The sequence below is a fragment of the Lagopus muta genome, chromosome 2 (assembly GCF_023343835.1).
Source record: "Lagopus muta isolate bLagMut1 chromosome 2, bLagMut1 primary, whole genome shotgun sequence".
Taxonomy (NCBI): domain Eukaryota; kingdom Metazoa; phylum Chordata; class Aves; order Galliformes; family Phasianidae; genus Lagopus; species Lagopus muta.
Genome location: NC_064434.1, coordinates 18,377,246 through 18,394,899, shown reverse-complemented (window position 1 = coordinate 18,394,899; position 17,654 = coordinate 18,377,246). Strand labels below are relative to the sequence as shown.

At 36.0% G+C, this 17,654-nt stretch overlaps 1 protein-coding gene across 1 annotated transcript in view; it reads left to right on the top strand.

The window, feature by feature from the left end:
* The window catches only part of SNTG2 (syntrophin gamma 2), a 144,051-nt gene that overhangs the window by 65,500 nt on the left and 60,897 nt on the right, over window positions 1-17,654 (top strand). The window contains exons 9-10 of the mRNA XM_048934715.1: window positions 1,062-1,189; window positions 13,557-13,686. Coding sequence (XP_048790672.1) covers window positions 1,062-1,189; window positions 13,557-13,686 — 258 coding nt within the window. The remainder of the gene's footprint in view (window positions 1-1,061; window positions 1,190-13,556; window positions 13,687-17,654) is intronic.

Here is a 17,654-nt window from a genome sequence, read left to right as displayed (position 1 = left end):
TTTTCAGTCCCTGATAGACTGGTGTAAATGGATATTATTCAGAAGGCACAAACTGCATATTATGCAACTATATATTGACTAAGATGTATATCTCTTTGAAGTTCCCTGCAAGTTTTAGTGTTAGTAGTTCTATAACAACTTTTGAACTTCTATAAATATTTTATTTTAAACACATTTAATACTGTGTTGCCTTCATGCATTAGTTAACTAGTTAGTCGCAAGGCATAAGATGCATGAATGAATAAACAGGCTGAACCATCTCTATATAATCTCTACTCCAGAGTTAACTAATATATGGGCCAATTCCTCTAGTGTAATTTGCAGTGGCATTTGTAAACGTTTGTTTTATTTTCTTTTATATGTTTTAATAACATGAATTAAGTAGATCATAAAAGTGAGTTCTCACTGTTCTGAGATCAGGATATTCTATACTGCTTAGATAGCATCAGCAATCTTGTCTTTCAAGTAGAAGCATTTGAAAGGAAACTTCAGAGGAGAAATTTCAAAATTCTGCAGTTCATACATGGATAGAGGTATCATAGAATTCAAAATTTTAATTCAACTATTAAATAACACTATGAATAAAAGTCAGTTAAATAAATAATAAACCAGTCTTCTTAACGACTACTATAGTCCTTTCATTCGGATATTATTGTGTCTTTTTCTTTGATGATTATTTGAGACATGTTAAGGGGTTGCACAGATAAAATTAGTTTAAACTAAAAAAGTGTTTTATGTTGTGTTTAGCAAAAAATCAATATGTGTGTGATTAAAACAAAACAGTGTCCTTCTTATTGTCAGTTATAAATATTAACAAAAACATAAATATATTTAGTGTAAAGGCAATACTAAAATGGACAAGCATAGTATCAAGGTAGCCATAGTTTCTTTCTACATAAATGATTATTTTTATTTCTCTATTAAAACTTGATTTTCTTGAATGGTTTTATTGCATGTATTGTTCATTTCTGAGACAAGCAGAGCTAGAGAGGCATATTCATGGATTTTGTGCTGTGTTGTCTTGTAGACTGTACTTACTGATTCTCATTTGTTCTGTACAGGCTCCATCATCACCTTCTTCGCCCATAGCTAATGAACCAAAATACGAAAAGCGCTGGCTAGACACCTTATCAGTTCCTTTGTCAATGGCTCGAATCTCGAGGTACAAAACTGGAACAGATAAATTGAGGTTTGTAATCTAAAAAGGAAAGCACTGCATGAGTTAGCTGTACATAATATTTTGCTGTGAAGTGTAGGTTATGTGTGAACTCTTTGAGTGGAGATATGAAAGTCACGTTATTAAAACTGTACAGTCCATTTTCTCTTGAGATTAACACCATGTATGGTGATTACCAAAGAGAAAGTAAAAAAAAGGAACATAAGTGTAGCTCCCACAGATATGTTTCCATAACCTATTTTATCTTGGGAATTCAGTTAGCATCAGCAGTTTGCACAGACATTAAGTTTGCCATCACTTGAATTAATTTTTAAGATACAAACATTTCACTCTGTATCTCTGTAATAGAATAATTCTTTATTCTCAGGTTTTGATAATGTCAGTTAACATTCCTTTTTCTTTACAAATGATAACATACTGCGCAATCATCATGACTATGCCATGTAGAAACTCATATTGACACCAGATTTTTGGCAGAGTATACTCTCCTCCGTTGTATTTTTGATTGTAGAATCTTGCCACATCTCACACACTTAGACAGTAGTTCATAAAGCATATATGAAATAAGATAGCAGAGGAGATTGTCCTGGGCTTTGGGAAATATGTGAAAATAAAGTGCAATTTAATGAAACTTCAGTAAACAATATACTTGAGAAAGGTTAGCAATTAGTCAAATATTCAGTCAAATAAGTGTTCAAGCATCACAAGTCAATAATAATAAATTGCCCAAAAATGTTTTAAATTCTTGTGCATCCTTAGTCTGAATGCCCCCATCAGTTTCTTCGTTCCTCCTTCAACTGACTTTTTCATTTGGTCCAACCCTTTCAAATTTGTGCATTTTGAAAATGCCTATAGGTAACATACAGTCTGATACTGTACCAGGTCTGGTTGAGATGGAGTTAATTTCCTTCATGTAGCCATACAGTGCTGTGTTTTGAGTTTGTGACTAGACCAGTATAAATAATGCATCAGTGTTTTGGTTGCTGACCAATGCTTGCATGAAGCATTCTTTCTTTTGCTTTTAAGATAATTTATATATTTATCCTGACCTGCAAGTTTTCACACTTTCCCAGGTCTCTCATCTGTCCTGCTGGAGGTGGGAAGTAAGCAGCTGTGTGGATGCCTAGCTGCTATATCCCTCAGCTCATCACAGATACAAATATTTTTCACATGAGGAAGGAGGAGCTTAATGCTTTCAGTCCCAGTCCTGGACAGATGCATTCTCTTGTGAAGCGTCTGGCTCTCATATATATTTCATGTACACTGCACTCCTTTATTACTGTTGTTCTGTTATCTTTGCTGTTGTTATTAAACAGCCCAAAATAAGATGGAATCCTTTCATAAAGACTATCAGCATCCTATGGTGTTTTAGTTGTACTAAACATTCCTTGTGTATTTTTGTCATCCAACAAGAATATCTAAAACAGCATTAAAGAAATACCACTGTGAGATTAATTACAAATGTTATTCCCATGTTCACTGCACACTTTGCTTGTAAGAGGAAAGCAGAAAGATATTGTTAATATAAAATAGATATAACATGGTAACTTGAACAGTGATGGCAGTGACTTAAAAAGATTCAAAATGGCTATATATCTTTCATTATTTGCTACCAGGTGGAGGATGTAAAAATCTAAGATCAAATCTTAGCCAAGCAAGTGTAGCTTTAAAAAACAATAACTCTCTTACTGAGGATTTGTTGGCAAGGTGTCACTATGTCTCAGTTTAATCTCTGTGCAAGCATTAAGTAACCTCAACCTCAAGAGGTGACTCTATTCAAGGAGAGATTCTGGTGTGCAGCCAGCTGCTTGCAAGATGGAATCTCAAAGAGATTCTTAGGCTGCTTGGTACTTATGGGGTAAGATGACTGGGTTATAGTATACATCTTAGAATTGGCTCTGTTGAAGTAGAGGTCTTCCATTAGTTCTCTGAGCACACAGTTTGAGACAGTGTGGTGGTCATTAACTGTCTCTGGTAAAATCTTGATTGCTGTCAGTCCAGAGGACAGGGTCTTTTGCACCTCACTGTATGCACTAGGCCTTGGGCATAACGACCAGGCAATGTTGGGGGCAAGGTGTTTATTCTTATCTAATAGAACCAGATTACTATTACCCCATTTTCTCCTTTTCTGGAATTCATATTCATGTTCTTAGTATTATCCTACTTGCAGTCTTTCTTTTATGTTTATCCATGCTCATATAAGTATAAATTACAACATTTATCTCAGTAACTGCTCTCTAAAATGAAGAGTCTGCTTTGCATGAAATAAAACCTACACATGATTGTAAGTATAAATGGTGACATCAGACAGGATAACAGTCCTCCTTTCAATCATACCTACATTCCTTTGCTTTCTTTCACGTATGAATGAATTCATGCCAATTTCCCTGAATGTAACATGGATCCAGCTGACAATTTTTGCAGTTCTCTGAATATTTACTTGGAATCTATCTGCATAAATACATAAACAAAATACCTTCTTTTCCAATATTGAGTTTGTGAGTCTATGTATTGTTTTTTTCACATTTTGTCTCCCTCAAGTTCTCTTCATGACTTTGTTTTGTTGTAATGCTTCTTTTGGTATTTGCTTATTGTTAGGTCAAACAGAATCTGATACGTTACTGTAACATATTTTTGTTGCCTTTACTTTAAAAAATACAGAGTATAACAATGTATAGCATGCCAGCATCTATCTCAATATTTTTGACCGTATTTCAACTAGAAATAAGTTTTATATCTAGTGCTGTTTATTAGACTATAGTATAAATTTTTGTGACTTAGATCGAATGTAGTCTAATTTCAGTAGATTAAAACATTATTTCCTTTGTGGTTAAAAAATGTTTTTTAATTACCTCAGTTTAAATACACTGGAATTTTCCAGAAACTTTGGCAAGAAAGGACATACTTTTACCTTTTGTATCCTGAGATAATCAGGAACATCTGTATCTGTTCAACTGTTGTTCTTTTTTTTTTTTTTTTTCAGTGAAAGAAAAAGGAGTTATCTTTTGACGTTTCATTACATTTCATTTTTCGTTTGACTTTTCCAACAAAGACTGAAGACTGGTGATTTAACAACACAAGTATATTTCTGATAGATTTTGTCAGTAGCAGACATACTTCAAAAATAAAAAAAAAAAAATAGATGTTTTTCCTACCTTATACTTAAAGAAGAATAAATACATTGCAAAGAGTATGAAGTGTCTCTTCCATGTAATGAAACAAAAGAAAAATATCCCAATCACAGCATAATTCAAAGGAAAGACAAAAATTGTATCTGATGTTCCTCATCTTCTTTCATAGAATCATAAAATCGTTTAAGTTGATAGGAGCCTTTAAAGGTCGTCTACTCCAACTCCCCTGCAGTGAACAGGGACACCTACAGGTTGCTCTTAGCCCCATCCAGCCTAACCTTCAACATTTCTGAGAACGAGGCATCCACCCCCTCTTTGGGCAGCCTCTTCCAGTGCTTCACTACTTTTATTGTAAAAAATTATATAGCCAATCTAAATCTCCTTTCCTTCACTTTGAGACCATTTCCTTTTGTTCTATCACAGCAGAGCCTGCTAAAGAATCTGTCTCCTTCTTTCTTAGAGCCCCTCTTTAGATACTGAAAGGCCACTCTCAGGTCTTCCCAGAGCCTTCTCTTCTCCAGACTGAACAGCCCCAGCTCTCTCAGCCTGTCCTTGTGTTCCACCCCTTGGATCATTTTTGTGGCTCTCATCTGGATGCACTCTACCTCAGATCTGTACTGAGGACTCCACACCTGGACACAGTACTTCAGGTGAGGTCTCACCAGTGCAGACTAGAGAGTCAGGATCACTTCCCTTGACCTGCTGGCTGCCATTAATCTTTCCCACATTTATAGTTATATCTTCAGTAGGTGTGAAGATAAGTGTATTGACTACCCAAATCCCCTTCGGTTAGTGTAATTGATATTGTTGATGTCATTAGAGTATATTTGTTTGTAACATGTGAGTTCAGTTTCTTCTTTTTGATTACTTACTATGTTAATTACTGTTACCTTGCCTTTACAATATAGCACTGCTACTTTTATCATTCTGCAGTTCTTGCCATTTTTCCATGTGTGGGTACATAGCGTTTTTTCACTGCTGGAGTTCATCAGTAAATTCAGTGTAAGTGAAATAAGTATGTCTTGCTCACCCAAGAGCTTGTTGTTCATGGGGTAGTTTGGGGCTTTTTAAAATTTTTAATACTAAAAAAAAATAGTAATATAGATGTTGGAGAATGTAGTACCATTCATTTATAATTTTTATTTTTCTTACAGGATGTTTAAATACTTATTTGAAAATATCTAGTGCTTACAGCAGTTACTAGATAGTCTTAGATAATAATTTTTATTTTCTGTATTGACAGGAACTTTAAGTGTAGGTAGTTATAACTTCATGTACATTATGAGTGTAGAGAAAGAAAAATAATTTCTTGTTTTGAGGATGGAATTTAAATAGAAGAAATTGGTGAACTAGATGTTACTTTATCCAGGACCTAGATGTTCTTGTGACTATGATCCCAACTACAAAAACAACATAATTAAATTTTGGTATTAATTTCTGTTTCCTGGTATTCTGGTGATTGCAATTACTGCAGTGTATTGTTCCAGGGTTTTGTGTGTGTTTTTTATTGGCTCACTATATTCTTAACAGAGAATCTTTCAGAGAGATTCTATTTCCCATTTTAGCATTTCAGTATGATAACAAAAAGCCTTTATTTATGTATTTAATTAAGAAAATAATGAAATAAGCCATCTTGATTGAGGTGTGGGAATTAAACATATTCTCTCTGAGTTACAAAAACTGAATTAGTATTTGATTGTAGTTTTTTCTTAAAGATTAGGGCGAATATGAGGAGAAGAATTAAACAAGAATGAATATTTACATAAGAAATATCACAGCCAAACTGAAATGCAGCAGTAGGGTGAGAGAGTGAGTAACACCTGATAACAGGTAAGATGAGAAAGAAAGTAAAGGTTTGAAGGGACATTGTTGCCTCTTAAGGAATACTTGATTATAAAGAAAACAGAAGTATATTATTTAAAATCAATGGTGACATCAGTACAGAAGAGGAGTTATGACTATGTTATGAAAGGCTAAGATAATTGGAAATGGAATGTAACATAATAGTTCAAAGTGCAAAAGGATGAAAGAACTTTGGTGTTGCTACTATGATAAAGAAATTATGAACTACTTTTCCAAGGGAGTCTAATGAAGCCTTGAGATGGATAGCAGCAGGAGGATAAGGTCCATACTGTAATTAGGCACAGAATATCTCTGAGATACCACTGTCCTGCAGACTTACAAAGGAGAACAGATATTTAGAGTATAACAGAATCATAGAATCTTGGGAGTTGGAAAGAACCTCTTGAGATCCCTTGATCTTGTGTCCAACCCTCTTCAAAAGCAGGTTCCCTTCAGTAGGTTGCACAGTAGCATTCAGGTAGATTTTGCAGAAAAGGAGACTCCAGAATCTGTCTTGGTAAATATCTGTTCCAAAACTCTGTAATCCTCAAAGCAAAGAAGTTTTTCCTCGTGTTCATGTGGAACTTTCTGTGTTTCAGTTTGTGCCCATTGCCCCTTGTCCTGTTGCTGGGCACCACTGAAAGAAACCCAGCCCCATCTTCTTGACACCTCCCGTTCACTTATTTATAGGCACTGATAAGATGCCCTCTCAGTCTTCTCCATGGGCTGAACCATTTCAGGTCTCTTAGCCTTTCCTCATAGGAAAGATGCTCCAGCCCCCTCATCACCTTTGTGGCTCTCCACAGGACAGTCTCTAGAAGATCCCTGTCTTTTGGACTGAGGAGCCTAGAACTGGATGCAATCTTCCAGATACAGACTCACCAGAGCAGAGTATGGGGGGGGGGGAGGATCACTTCCCTCACCCTGCTGGGCTGTGCTCTTTTTTATGGAACCAGGATATCATTGACCTTCCTGTCCACGTGGGTACCCTGCTCGCTCATGGCCAACCTGTTGTTCACCAGGACCCCTACGTCCTTCTCTGCGGAGTCGCTTTCAGGAGAGGGCAGTCATGCAGTGACACCACATGTGGCTCTCAGTCATTCCAGCAGATTCTGTTTTTCAGCATGGCTCCTGCACATTTTTCTTTGTGCTTCTACTTAGTACAAGTAAAGCATGCTGTCTGGCAGACTGTAATTCCACTGCTATTTCTCTCTTCAAGAAAGCCAAATATCTCACACCTAAATCCTACTCTTCTCTCCTTTAGTGGGCAACAGTACCTTTGTCAGTTCCCATCAGCAGTGCTTTTGTAACCTTTTGTGGGATTTCATGGGGGACAGGGTAAGAGGCCTAATCAATGCTGAAACCATCCCATCTCATTCTGCTTTTTTCTTCTGCAAGAGTTATTACAAATCTAATGCAATACAGCTGCTGTGGAACAATGATAAAGAAAATATCTGTAGAGAGAAAATGTCTGTGACACTTCCAAGTTGTCTTCCTTCATTATTCTGTGTTTAATATAAAATAAAACAACATTGCAATACTGTAAGCAAATTCTTCATAAAAAAAGCAAATATGATACACAATCCAAGTTTGTTTAATACCTTGGTAGCTTTTTAGCCTCATAGTTTCTGTTAATTGTCTGATTATGTAAGAAACTGTCAAATTTTTTTAATACATAAGGCTATATATTTTTTACAGTACTAAAATCCATATTTTTAAACACAATTTCAAAGAGATTAATTCAGACAATTGTCTTTTGTGGAATTTCCATTCCATAATCCATAAAACTTCAGGCTAAATAGAAATGCTAGTAAGAAACGCATACAGGAATGTAAACAAGTCACTAGAAAACACCGTAAGAAAAGTAATAAAAATTGAATTCAGACATCAAAAAATCATTGAAACAGGAAGACTGAGTTATGACCTGAGGAAATTCAGAGCTGATCAAATGCGTCTGTCTGCATCAGCATGATAGTAAATTTGAGATGAAACAGCTGCTGTCAGGCTGGCATTTAGGCTTTTATTAAGGAAAACAATAGTACATTGAGATAAAAATAAAGGAAAGATTGTTTCACATGCCACAGACGCTGAAAATCTTAAAATGTCTTTTGCTGAAATCCTTAGCCTCCAATAACATAAACATTCAGCTTTTCCCATTTCAGATAACACAGAGAATATATTTTCTCTTAGAAAAGTATTTTGATGTAACATCCCTTTATTTGCTAACTGCTCTGTATTGAACTCCCAGCGGCCATTTTATGTTTTATTAAAGTCTATTAACATTAATTGTCAAAAAGTGTCAATAATAGGAAGAGAACTAAGTCTACCGATGCCCATTTATTTCTCTGCCATTCTTGCTAAGATAGTTTTTATTTTATTAAAATAAATTAATTCAGTAGACAAACTAACGGACAGGTATGCAGGTTCATTCATCAGTTCACCGTGAATGTGAGATATAAACATAGAAGATAGCACCTCTTGCTGTTTAGTGGAAATGCTTTCAGGAAGCAGTTACAGATTGGGATCCAAGTTTGAAAATAATATGAAGAAATGTGAGGGTAATTCACTTTAAATTTCAAGAATTTCAGAAAAGCAAACATTATTGATATTGTTATTATTTACACTCATGCAATTTAGAGTTAAAAATAGCATAGCCAGGTGCAGTATGAGAGAGAAAGATGGGGGGAGGGGAGAGAGGGAAGCTTTAAAAAAAAATAGTGTTAAATGAAATATTAAAAGGAAAATATTTCTATCTATCCAAGATATTTTTTTAAGTCTGCAGCATTTGTTCATTTCCCCATAAAAATTACATATAAGCAGAAATGGTATCTTACATTGGATGTTGAAACGCACCCTTGACAGGCCTCCAGTTTCCTCAGCCTTCAAACAGTTCAACAGTAAGATATAATTGATATATTCAGTGATTGCTGCTTTGTGATGAAGAAATAGTATAGAAGATAAAATTCCATATAGTTGATGCATTTTTGGAAATGGAAGCTTTAGTATTCTGAAAGATTTTGTCTTGTGCTTCATGCAGGGAAGAGTTCCATGAGCTTTGGTAGTGACTTCAAAGTTGGGTAAAATTCTTGTTAGTATCATTAATTGTGTATTTGAAATGACAGTCGGTGTAAGAGGACAGAGAAATTACTGCCTACATTTCTGATTTCCATTATGTGCTTTTTCCCTGTATTTTGTGTTTGCTGGTATTTGCAGTTTCAGATTTGTAGCCTGCTAGCCCTATATATAGTTGTATGTAAGTTATACTCAGTATTCATTTTCTGCTGTTTCAAACTATCAGGCTTTAAGAACTCCAGTCCATTAATTTCTGGTTCTAGTTTCAATAGTTCTCACTAAACCATGTCCCTCAACACAAAATCCAAACGTTCCTTGAACATCTCCAGGGTCGGTGACTCCACCACCTCCCTGGGCAGCCCATTCCAGTGCCTGACCACTCTTTCAGAGAAGTAGTATTTCCTAACTTCCAGCCCAAATCTCCCCTGATGCAGCTTGAAGCCATTCCCTCTAGTCCTATCACCAGTTACACAAGAGAAGAGGCCAACCCCCAGCTCACTACAGCCTCCCTTCAGGTAGTTATAGAGAGCAATAAGGTCTCCCCTGAGCCTCCTTTTCTCCAGGCTGAACAATCCCAGCTACTTCGGCCATTCCTCATAAGGCCTGTGCTCCAGACCCCTCATCAATAGTGTCCCCTCACCAATATTGACCCCTCACCAATAGTACAATAACTGGAGGAATAGAAGACATGGGAATTTCCCTGATCTATGTTTTAAGATGGCTTTGAGATCTCAAAAAGAAAACACCAAAAAAAAAAACAAAAAAACCACGTCATTTCATGATGCACCTTTATTGTATCCTGAGACATCCCAAACCTATTATTAGTTGATACTCAGTGGAATTCTTATTGTTGTCATTTAACCAGAGTAGGTGTTTACTGGTCACTTGTTTTTTCCATGTTTGTTTTGATGAAATGGAGAAAAGCGTGGTATTTAAGCCTCTAGAATTTATTACCTCCTGAATTCCAGTGCTGTCTTGGTGATTGCATTATTTATCATTTGTTTCATTTAAAGTGGAAACAAAAAATTCATCATTTTGTTCAGCTTTTGTTTTACTTTCGATGTTTGATTTTACTTGTTGCTTTTTATGCAGTACACTTTTCAGACCACAGTGTCTGAAAAGTTGCAGTTACATACAGCAACACATAATGGTTTTGTAGAGAGAAACAATTGTAATAGAAAACAAGAAATAGTCACAGTAAAGTTGAGCAAATTGGAGAGCAAAACCACTGTATTGCTAGCACTGGTGTCTAGCAGGTGTCTCCATTTCATTTGCTTGCTTCAGAAGTACTGGTTTTTGCTAAAAGCAGTTTTCTACCTTGGTCAGCACAGTGGGATCAGCAGGGGTCCCACAGGCCCCAGTCTCCTGCACCACACTATGTGACCACCAGCACAGCAGAATCAGGTTACAGCATGAGTCAGCTGTATGTGTTTTCAGTGATGAATGGTAGCCACCAATGGGGCTGCAGTTAATAACGAAATCAGCAGGTCAAGGGACTTGCTGTTCCCTTCTGTGTTTTGTTCGTGAGGTAGCATCTGAAATACATGCATCTAAAACATTGTGTGCAGTTTGTGGTCTGCTCGGGGACTAGCGATTTTTATTTCAAACATGATTTTTACATGATTGCTTGTGTTAGCTGCATTCGTCGTTCTCCTAAGAATTCATTTCATCAGTAACTTGTATAACTTTGTGCCACTGGGATAAGGAATTCACATTGCATACTTCTATGCATCTTTTGAAACTGAGTTATTATCTGGGGACCCTGTGGATTCAGTGGAGAACTGACTGCTTTTTTGCCTCTGTTAAGCGCTCTGGATTGTTCTGCCTTTTTGTAAGAATATTATCTAAAGAAGGCATTGTGAATGGCTTCCTTTTATGGCAGTAGATAGTTTGTTTCCGTGCTCCTCTGTGTATCAGTGCACAGGCAAAGATAGATCTCCCATCTCAGACAGATGTTGAAGAGATCATACCGTAAGTACTTCCATTACTGCACTGTTGGGATCTTCTTGAGAGCTTTAGATAAAGGGAACTGTATTCTTAAGAGGCAATTATTCACCAGAAGACAATATAAGGATTTGTTTTGACCTTTTCTTTCTTTCCAAAGTGGCGAAACAGATCTGCTGAAATGAAAGTGACATAGAATTGTGCCATTGCTGTCAAGTCTTAGTAGATACCATGATAATTCTATCATGAAAGGAAGACAAGGGAATCGGCTGTTATGGATTTAATCCTGCAGACAAAGGACTTTTTGCTAGCTGCAAGCATACCACTTTATACTTTAACAATAAAGTATATCAGCTGATGTATATATGTGTCTATTAGAATTTGGGGTCTTGTTAATATTGTATATGATGGGTATTTTATATTACTGTTTTCAGCAAGCTTGTAGTTTTAATTCTTCACATTCATCGTCAGAACTCTATTATGACTGTTAGTTTAATGACTCCTTCAGTAAATCATGAGTGAGTAACTGCTTGTTAACCACTCTGTGTCACTTTGAATGCTTTTGCTGATGTTTATTATAAATTAAATAGTAGAGAACTTCACCTTAGATAAGAGAATCACAGGTTAAATAACCCCACAACTTAATAGTGCTCTTGATTCAAGTTTGTTTACTTCTAGTTTAGCTCCAAAAATAAAGCAGTATAGCACAGAAATATAAATACATCAACTGTGTAAATGCAGCAGATACTTAAGCACAACAGTGGCTATAAGTACAAGTTGGTAGATAAGATGCTAGAGAGCAGCCCTGCTGAAAGGGATCTTGGTGAACAGTAATCTGAACATGAGTCAACAGTGTGCTTAGGCAGGCAGAAAGGCCAACCATTTCCTGGGGTGCATTGAGCATGACATTGTCAGCCAGATGAGGAAAGGGATTGTCCTGCCCTACACTGCACGGGTGTTTCCTCACCTTGTGTACCATTTGCAGGCTTGGGTGCTACGCTACAAGAAAATGAAACTCTTAGGCAGTGTTCAAAGGAGGGCTACAAAGGTGGGGAAGGGTCTAGAGGGGAAGACATATGACAAGGGTCTGAAGTCCCTTGGTTTGTTTAGCCCAGAGCAAAGCAGGCTGAGGGGAGGCCTCGTGGTGGCCTGAACTTCTCACAGGGAGCAGAGAGATAGCGCTGAGCTCTGCACAGTGATGTGGACTGTGTGACAGTGATGGGACCTGATGGAACAGCATGGAGCTGTGTCAGGGGAGGGTCAGGTGGGGACTAGGGAGAGGTTTTTCACCAGATGGTAGTGGGCAGGTTCCCTATATTAATGGTCACAGCCTTGAGCTACAGGAGATCAAGGACTGTCTAGAGACCGCTCTCAGACGTATGGTCTGATTTTGAGATGGTCTTGTGTCGAGCCCAGAATTGGTCTTGATGATCCTTACAGGTCTTTCCAACTCAGGATATTCTGTGATTCTATAAAAGGATATAAATGAAATCTAATTATCATGACACCCACTGGCACTGAAGTCACCTGTGCAGCTTTCTGAAGTTTAATTGATGAAACTATTGCATGTCATACATTTTAAAGAATGGTGTACTTCCATGCTACCACCCAATAAACTTGTGTTGTTCCTTCTGAAAGTTTTAATAGTCTTAGTATGTGAAAATGCATTCCACCAACATCCAGATGTGTGGGATTTCAGAGATAGATGCATAGTATTGAATATACTGCAGACAGTAAGGAAGATATTGGTATCTGCAGAACAAAGTTGTTGTAAATACAGAAAGTACGCATAAAAATTGAATAAAATGCAATTGGATCTTAGCGTATGTACATGCTGTTAAGAGAAAGTTCCTTACATTCAAAAATGATTTAAAGAATTTTTTGAGTACAATCTTTAAATTTCTGTATCGTAAAAGAATTTAAAGGAAATGTTGCTTAGATTTTTATATAGAAAATATAGCAATCATAGACATTAAAACTGGAGAAGGCAGTTTGCTGCAGCATATATGCTACTAGCAAATGAAACCAAAACACGATGAAGAGGAAAAGGCATTTTGGTTTCAATAATGTTTATGTTTGTTCAAAAAGATCTAATGCATACTTATTGAATACAATACCCTATGTTCAGAAATAATAAATGTAGTCTATGTACTTCAGGGAAGTAAATAATCAGCACATATAGATGCTTGTACAGATAAAGCTTTTATTTTATGTGTTGCTCCTGATACTGTCCATTATTATCCTTCTTTTTGTTGCCTTTATTTTGATTTGTAAATTCAAACCTCAAGACTTTTCAGAAGTTGTTAAGATATTGTAGACACTGAGAAATATTGGACAGTTTCAGAAAACTGACATATCTTCCTTTATGGATATATTTCTTCTTACTGCAGATCTAATGCATTTGAAGTGCTGGCACTCGATGGAGTTAGTACTGGGATACTTCAGTTTTATACAGCCCAGGAGAGTGCTGACTGGCTGAGAGCAATATCAACTAACATCAGTGATTTGACACTGCAAAATGTATGTTACTTTCTGCATATTTTCTTGTCTGTGATGTTGTAAAATTATATCTAATTTTCCAAGGGCAGAAAACAATTCACACGTGAGATACAACATATAAACATATAAAATGTGTTCTAATGGGAAGGAAAAGGACAAATTAAGCACCAGGAAGTGGTTGTCTGATCAATCAGAAGTAGTAAGAAGTTTTCAAGACTTGCAGTGTTATGTTAAAACAAATAACAGTAAAAAATTCAGATTTTAACTATGATTTTAAAGCCTTTTTAAGGAAAAATATGGATCCTTCCTAGTCATTTCACAGAGCTTTAGAAATGACCAAATAGTTTGTGTTAATATTTTTGCAATTAAAACATTCTTAAAATGAGTATTGATTTTGAAGTAGGCGTGTGGAAATTCTAGCTAGTAGCTGGAATAGAATAGAAGCTAATGAAGTGCGACTTATAGTGGCTTACTGGGAGATGGTTTTTTTACCTCTGTAAGTTTCTAGTTGTTTTATTAAAAATCACATTATTTCATCCTTCTCTGCAAAAGTGTAAGGGTGCTTATCCTGGTGTAAGTTAAGGCTGTAAATTTATATGTGGCATTTGCTGTTGCAAGCATAAGTATTAAATAATCCCTGGAGAAACAGAAAATCATTATTTGGACAGGACATTATTATTCCAAGGAAGAACAACTGGAAATTATTGAAGATCCTGGAATGAATTATAGAGTTAAACAGGCAACTCAAGCATGTTCTATATTGGAAATATATTTCAGTCTTTCTGAAATGGTAGAAATCAATGATGAGAAGGGAAGTGTGCAGCTCACCCTGCCTGCACTGGTTTTAGTCTTTTTGTTTTTTTTTGTTTTTTTTTTTTTTTTCCAGATGTGCTCAGACTGTAATTTTGCTTAGATGATCTGATAGAGTAGGTATCTTTAGTTGATACTTTTTATTCTAGAGTAATTGTTGCTTAGTTCTTTAAATTATATTCTGTATAATTTTTATTGGGTTTCAATATAAATCTTTGGTCAAACCAGATTATAAATAGAAGTTATTTTTCTGGTCTTCTAAAGTTACCTGTAATCACATTTGACCAAAATAGTTTTTTTATTAAATTAATTATTTTTTAACATTCAATTACTGAGTCAATATATTTGACAAAATGAAATACAGTTGCTTGTGATATGTTCTTTATAAATTATAGATATTGCTATTTGATAATTCTGCTATTCTAAATTATATGGGAATATTTTTAGAGCAATTCCAGACTATAGTTCCTAATCACATTTCTGTTTCTTTCACTTTCTAAAGTGAGAAAATGCCACTTTAAGGATATAGGTGAATAAATCAGTAAAAAGCAGCTATAAGCAGATTTTATTATGGGAAGGGTCTGTTATTTTCCTAATGTGCTATGCCCAGTAGAGTGTGTCCTGACACAATATCTTAATGGTTTTGCAACCTGTCAGCAACAATACTCTTTTTTATACTGAGTATTTTTCTTGGTCCTCTCAATTATCTATCACAATAATGAATTGTGCAAACAAAGTAGTCCACCTGGTGTTCTTCTAAGTGGCCGTTCAGGGAAGAAAGCTGTTGTGTGTGTTTCTTTTCAAACTTGAAAAATTAATGCATTCACTGTTCTCAGTCAGATATAAAGTCTGTACAAATCACATTAGAAAAGAGTAAATTTCTTCAATTTAGCGCTTGACAGGCTCTGTCACATGTGTAGCCTGTGCTGTGACTGGACTGGTCTGCACATTGTGCTGTTTTAATTACTAATAATCAAAACAGGAGGTGTAATAGCATAATAGTATCTATTTCATTGCAAACTACTTTTTTTAAGACCAAGAAGATGAGGTTGGAGTGCACCTTAAGTGTATAGCAAAATACAGCAAGAGACTGCTCCCCACCTCTAAGGGGCAAGGGACACAGAGTGTTTGACACCACAGCAAAAAGGGCAAGGCCCTTGGAATAGTCTTCTAGTCTTCTGGATGGTCTTTATTACCTCACTGTTATCATTTCACAAAATGTTACTGCTGTTATCATCGTTCAGAAATCTGAAGTTCCTCCTACCTTTTTCCTTCTGCATCTATCCTGTAGTCCTTGAAGAGAATCACTACCTGTTGAAAAACTACTTCACATTATCCCTTATCTACTTAAAAGTTAATTTATTTATTTTGCCGACATTGAATTCAATTGTTTTCCAAATACTTAAAATATTTTTATTGTCCCATGCCTTTATATATTCACATGAATTATTTGCTTAATACTCAATCACAATGGACCTTCTCACTGATACTGTTGGCATAAAGAATGCCAGTGTTCTTACTAGTTTCATTGCTAAGTATTTAAACAATATTTTCTCTTCTTCTATTTTACTTCTGCTCATTTTTAGATTTTGCTAATATTCATTTCATGACTTGATCCAGTCTGCCTGCAGCTTAATCATTCTTAATTCAGTTATGCTACTCTTAATGCTACTCTTTTATATACATTTGTCATGTACTTTTGCATACCATTTTGAATAATTTCGTTTTGAATTTTCGTTCTTAAATTGCTCATAGTGCCAGGCACCCTCTCTTTCATGCCACGCTTTTCTCTATATAATTTATTTTGCCACTTTGCCACTTAGCAGTCTTGTTCAACAACAGCTAGCTCTCTGTCAGATCTCCCGGTTATGCCAGAAGACAACCTTATTGTAGGCAGTATAAAAATAACTACCAAAACATGACACTTCTGCTAATGTCAGACTACTCTTTTGAAGTACTAAAACATCTAGCTTCTTTGCAAAGGCAAGCTATCTGGGGATAAAATAGAAAGGAGAAATTGTCTTTCAATAATGAAGATGTGGAGAGTCATTGCTGCGTAAGGTTGCTACACCAGGATGCTAGTATATCTAGCAAGAGTTAATCAGTAGATGAGAAATAATGATTCTGGTACTAAGCTGTGAGATAGATAGTTCTTATAAAACACAGGAGCACGGGGAATGTTACAACACAATGAAAGAGGTAAGGGTGTCTTTCCAGCCCTGCTTATTGATCAATGCCTTGTACTTTCAGCTAGGGAAATCTCCCGATAACAGTAATACAAGCAGTGGATTGCTTTTTGCTAAGAACCCTTGCCCCAAATTATTCACCAGTCTGTTCATATTCTTGTATTTCACATGCTGTTACACCCACATGAATCTTCCCCATCATTGCCATTTGTGTTTCAATCCCCAAGCTTTCCACGTTTACCTTCGGTGAATCGGAACCTCATATTTATTTCTTCATGCACCTCTTTTCTCGCAGGAGGAGGTATAGTTGAAGAAACTGAGGGGAGATTGAAAACAGAAACTGCCAAATTCAAAAGCACAGGAAACAACTTAGTCTGCATTTGCTTCTCACTCCTGTTCTTATTTGCTTACTTAGAAGGTTCTTTGTAGGATGAAGTGGCAGTGCTGAGCTGGGGATGATTTTTACATGAGTTCTTTAGAATAAGTTCTCCCTCTACTTTGCACCATTCAGGTAGCCAGCTATTCAACAAATAAAGCTTTACTCATGGATCTTTTTTTTTTTTTTTTTTTTTTTTTTTTTTTTTTTTTTTTTTTTTTTTTCCAAACAGAAAAAAAAAAAAAAGCCACCTGAAAAAAGAAATACCTTTTCCAAAAAAGTGGTCAGGTGCTGGAATGGGCTGCCTGGGGAGGTGGTAGAGTCACCAACCCTGGAGGTATTCAAGAACATTTAGATGTTGTGTGGAGGAGCATGGTTTAATGGGAAATACTGGTGTTTGGTGGACGTTTGGACTGGATGATCTTGTAGGTCTTTTCCAACCTTGGTGATTCTATGATTCTAAATTTAATGCTGTCAGTTCATTTGCATTAAAAAGACTTATTATATTTACTACTTTCTCAAGTTTTTTTTCTATTTTTTCAGCATATCTTAAAGCTGTTATTTTTCAGTACATTAATCACAAATAGATGAGTAATTTACAAGCAGGTAAGAGAGTG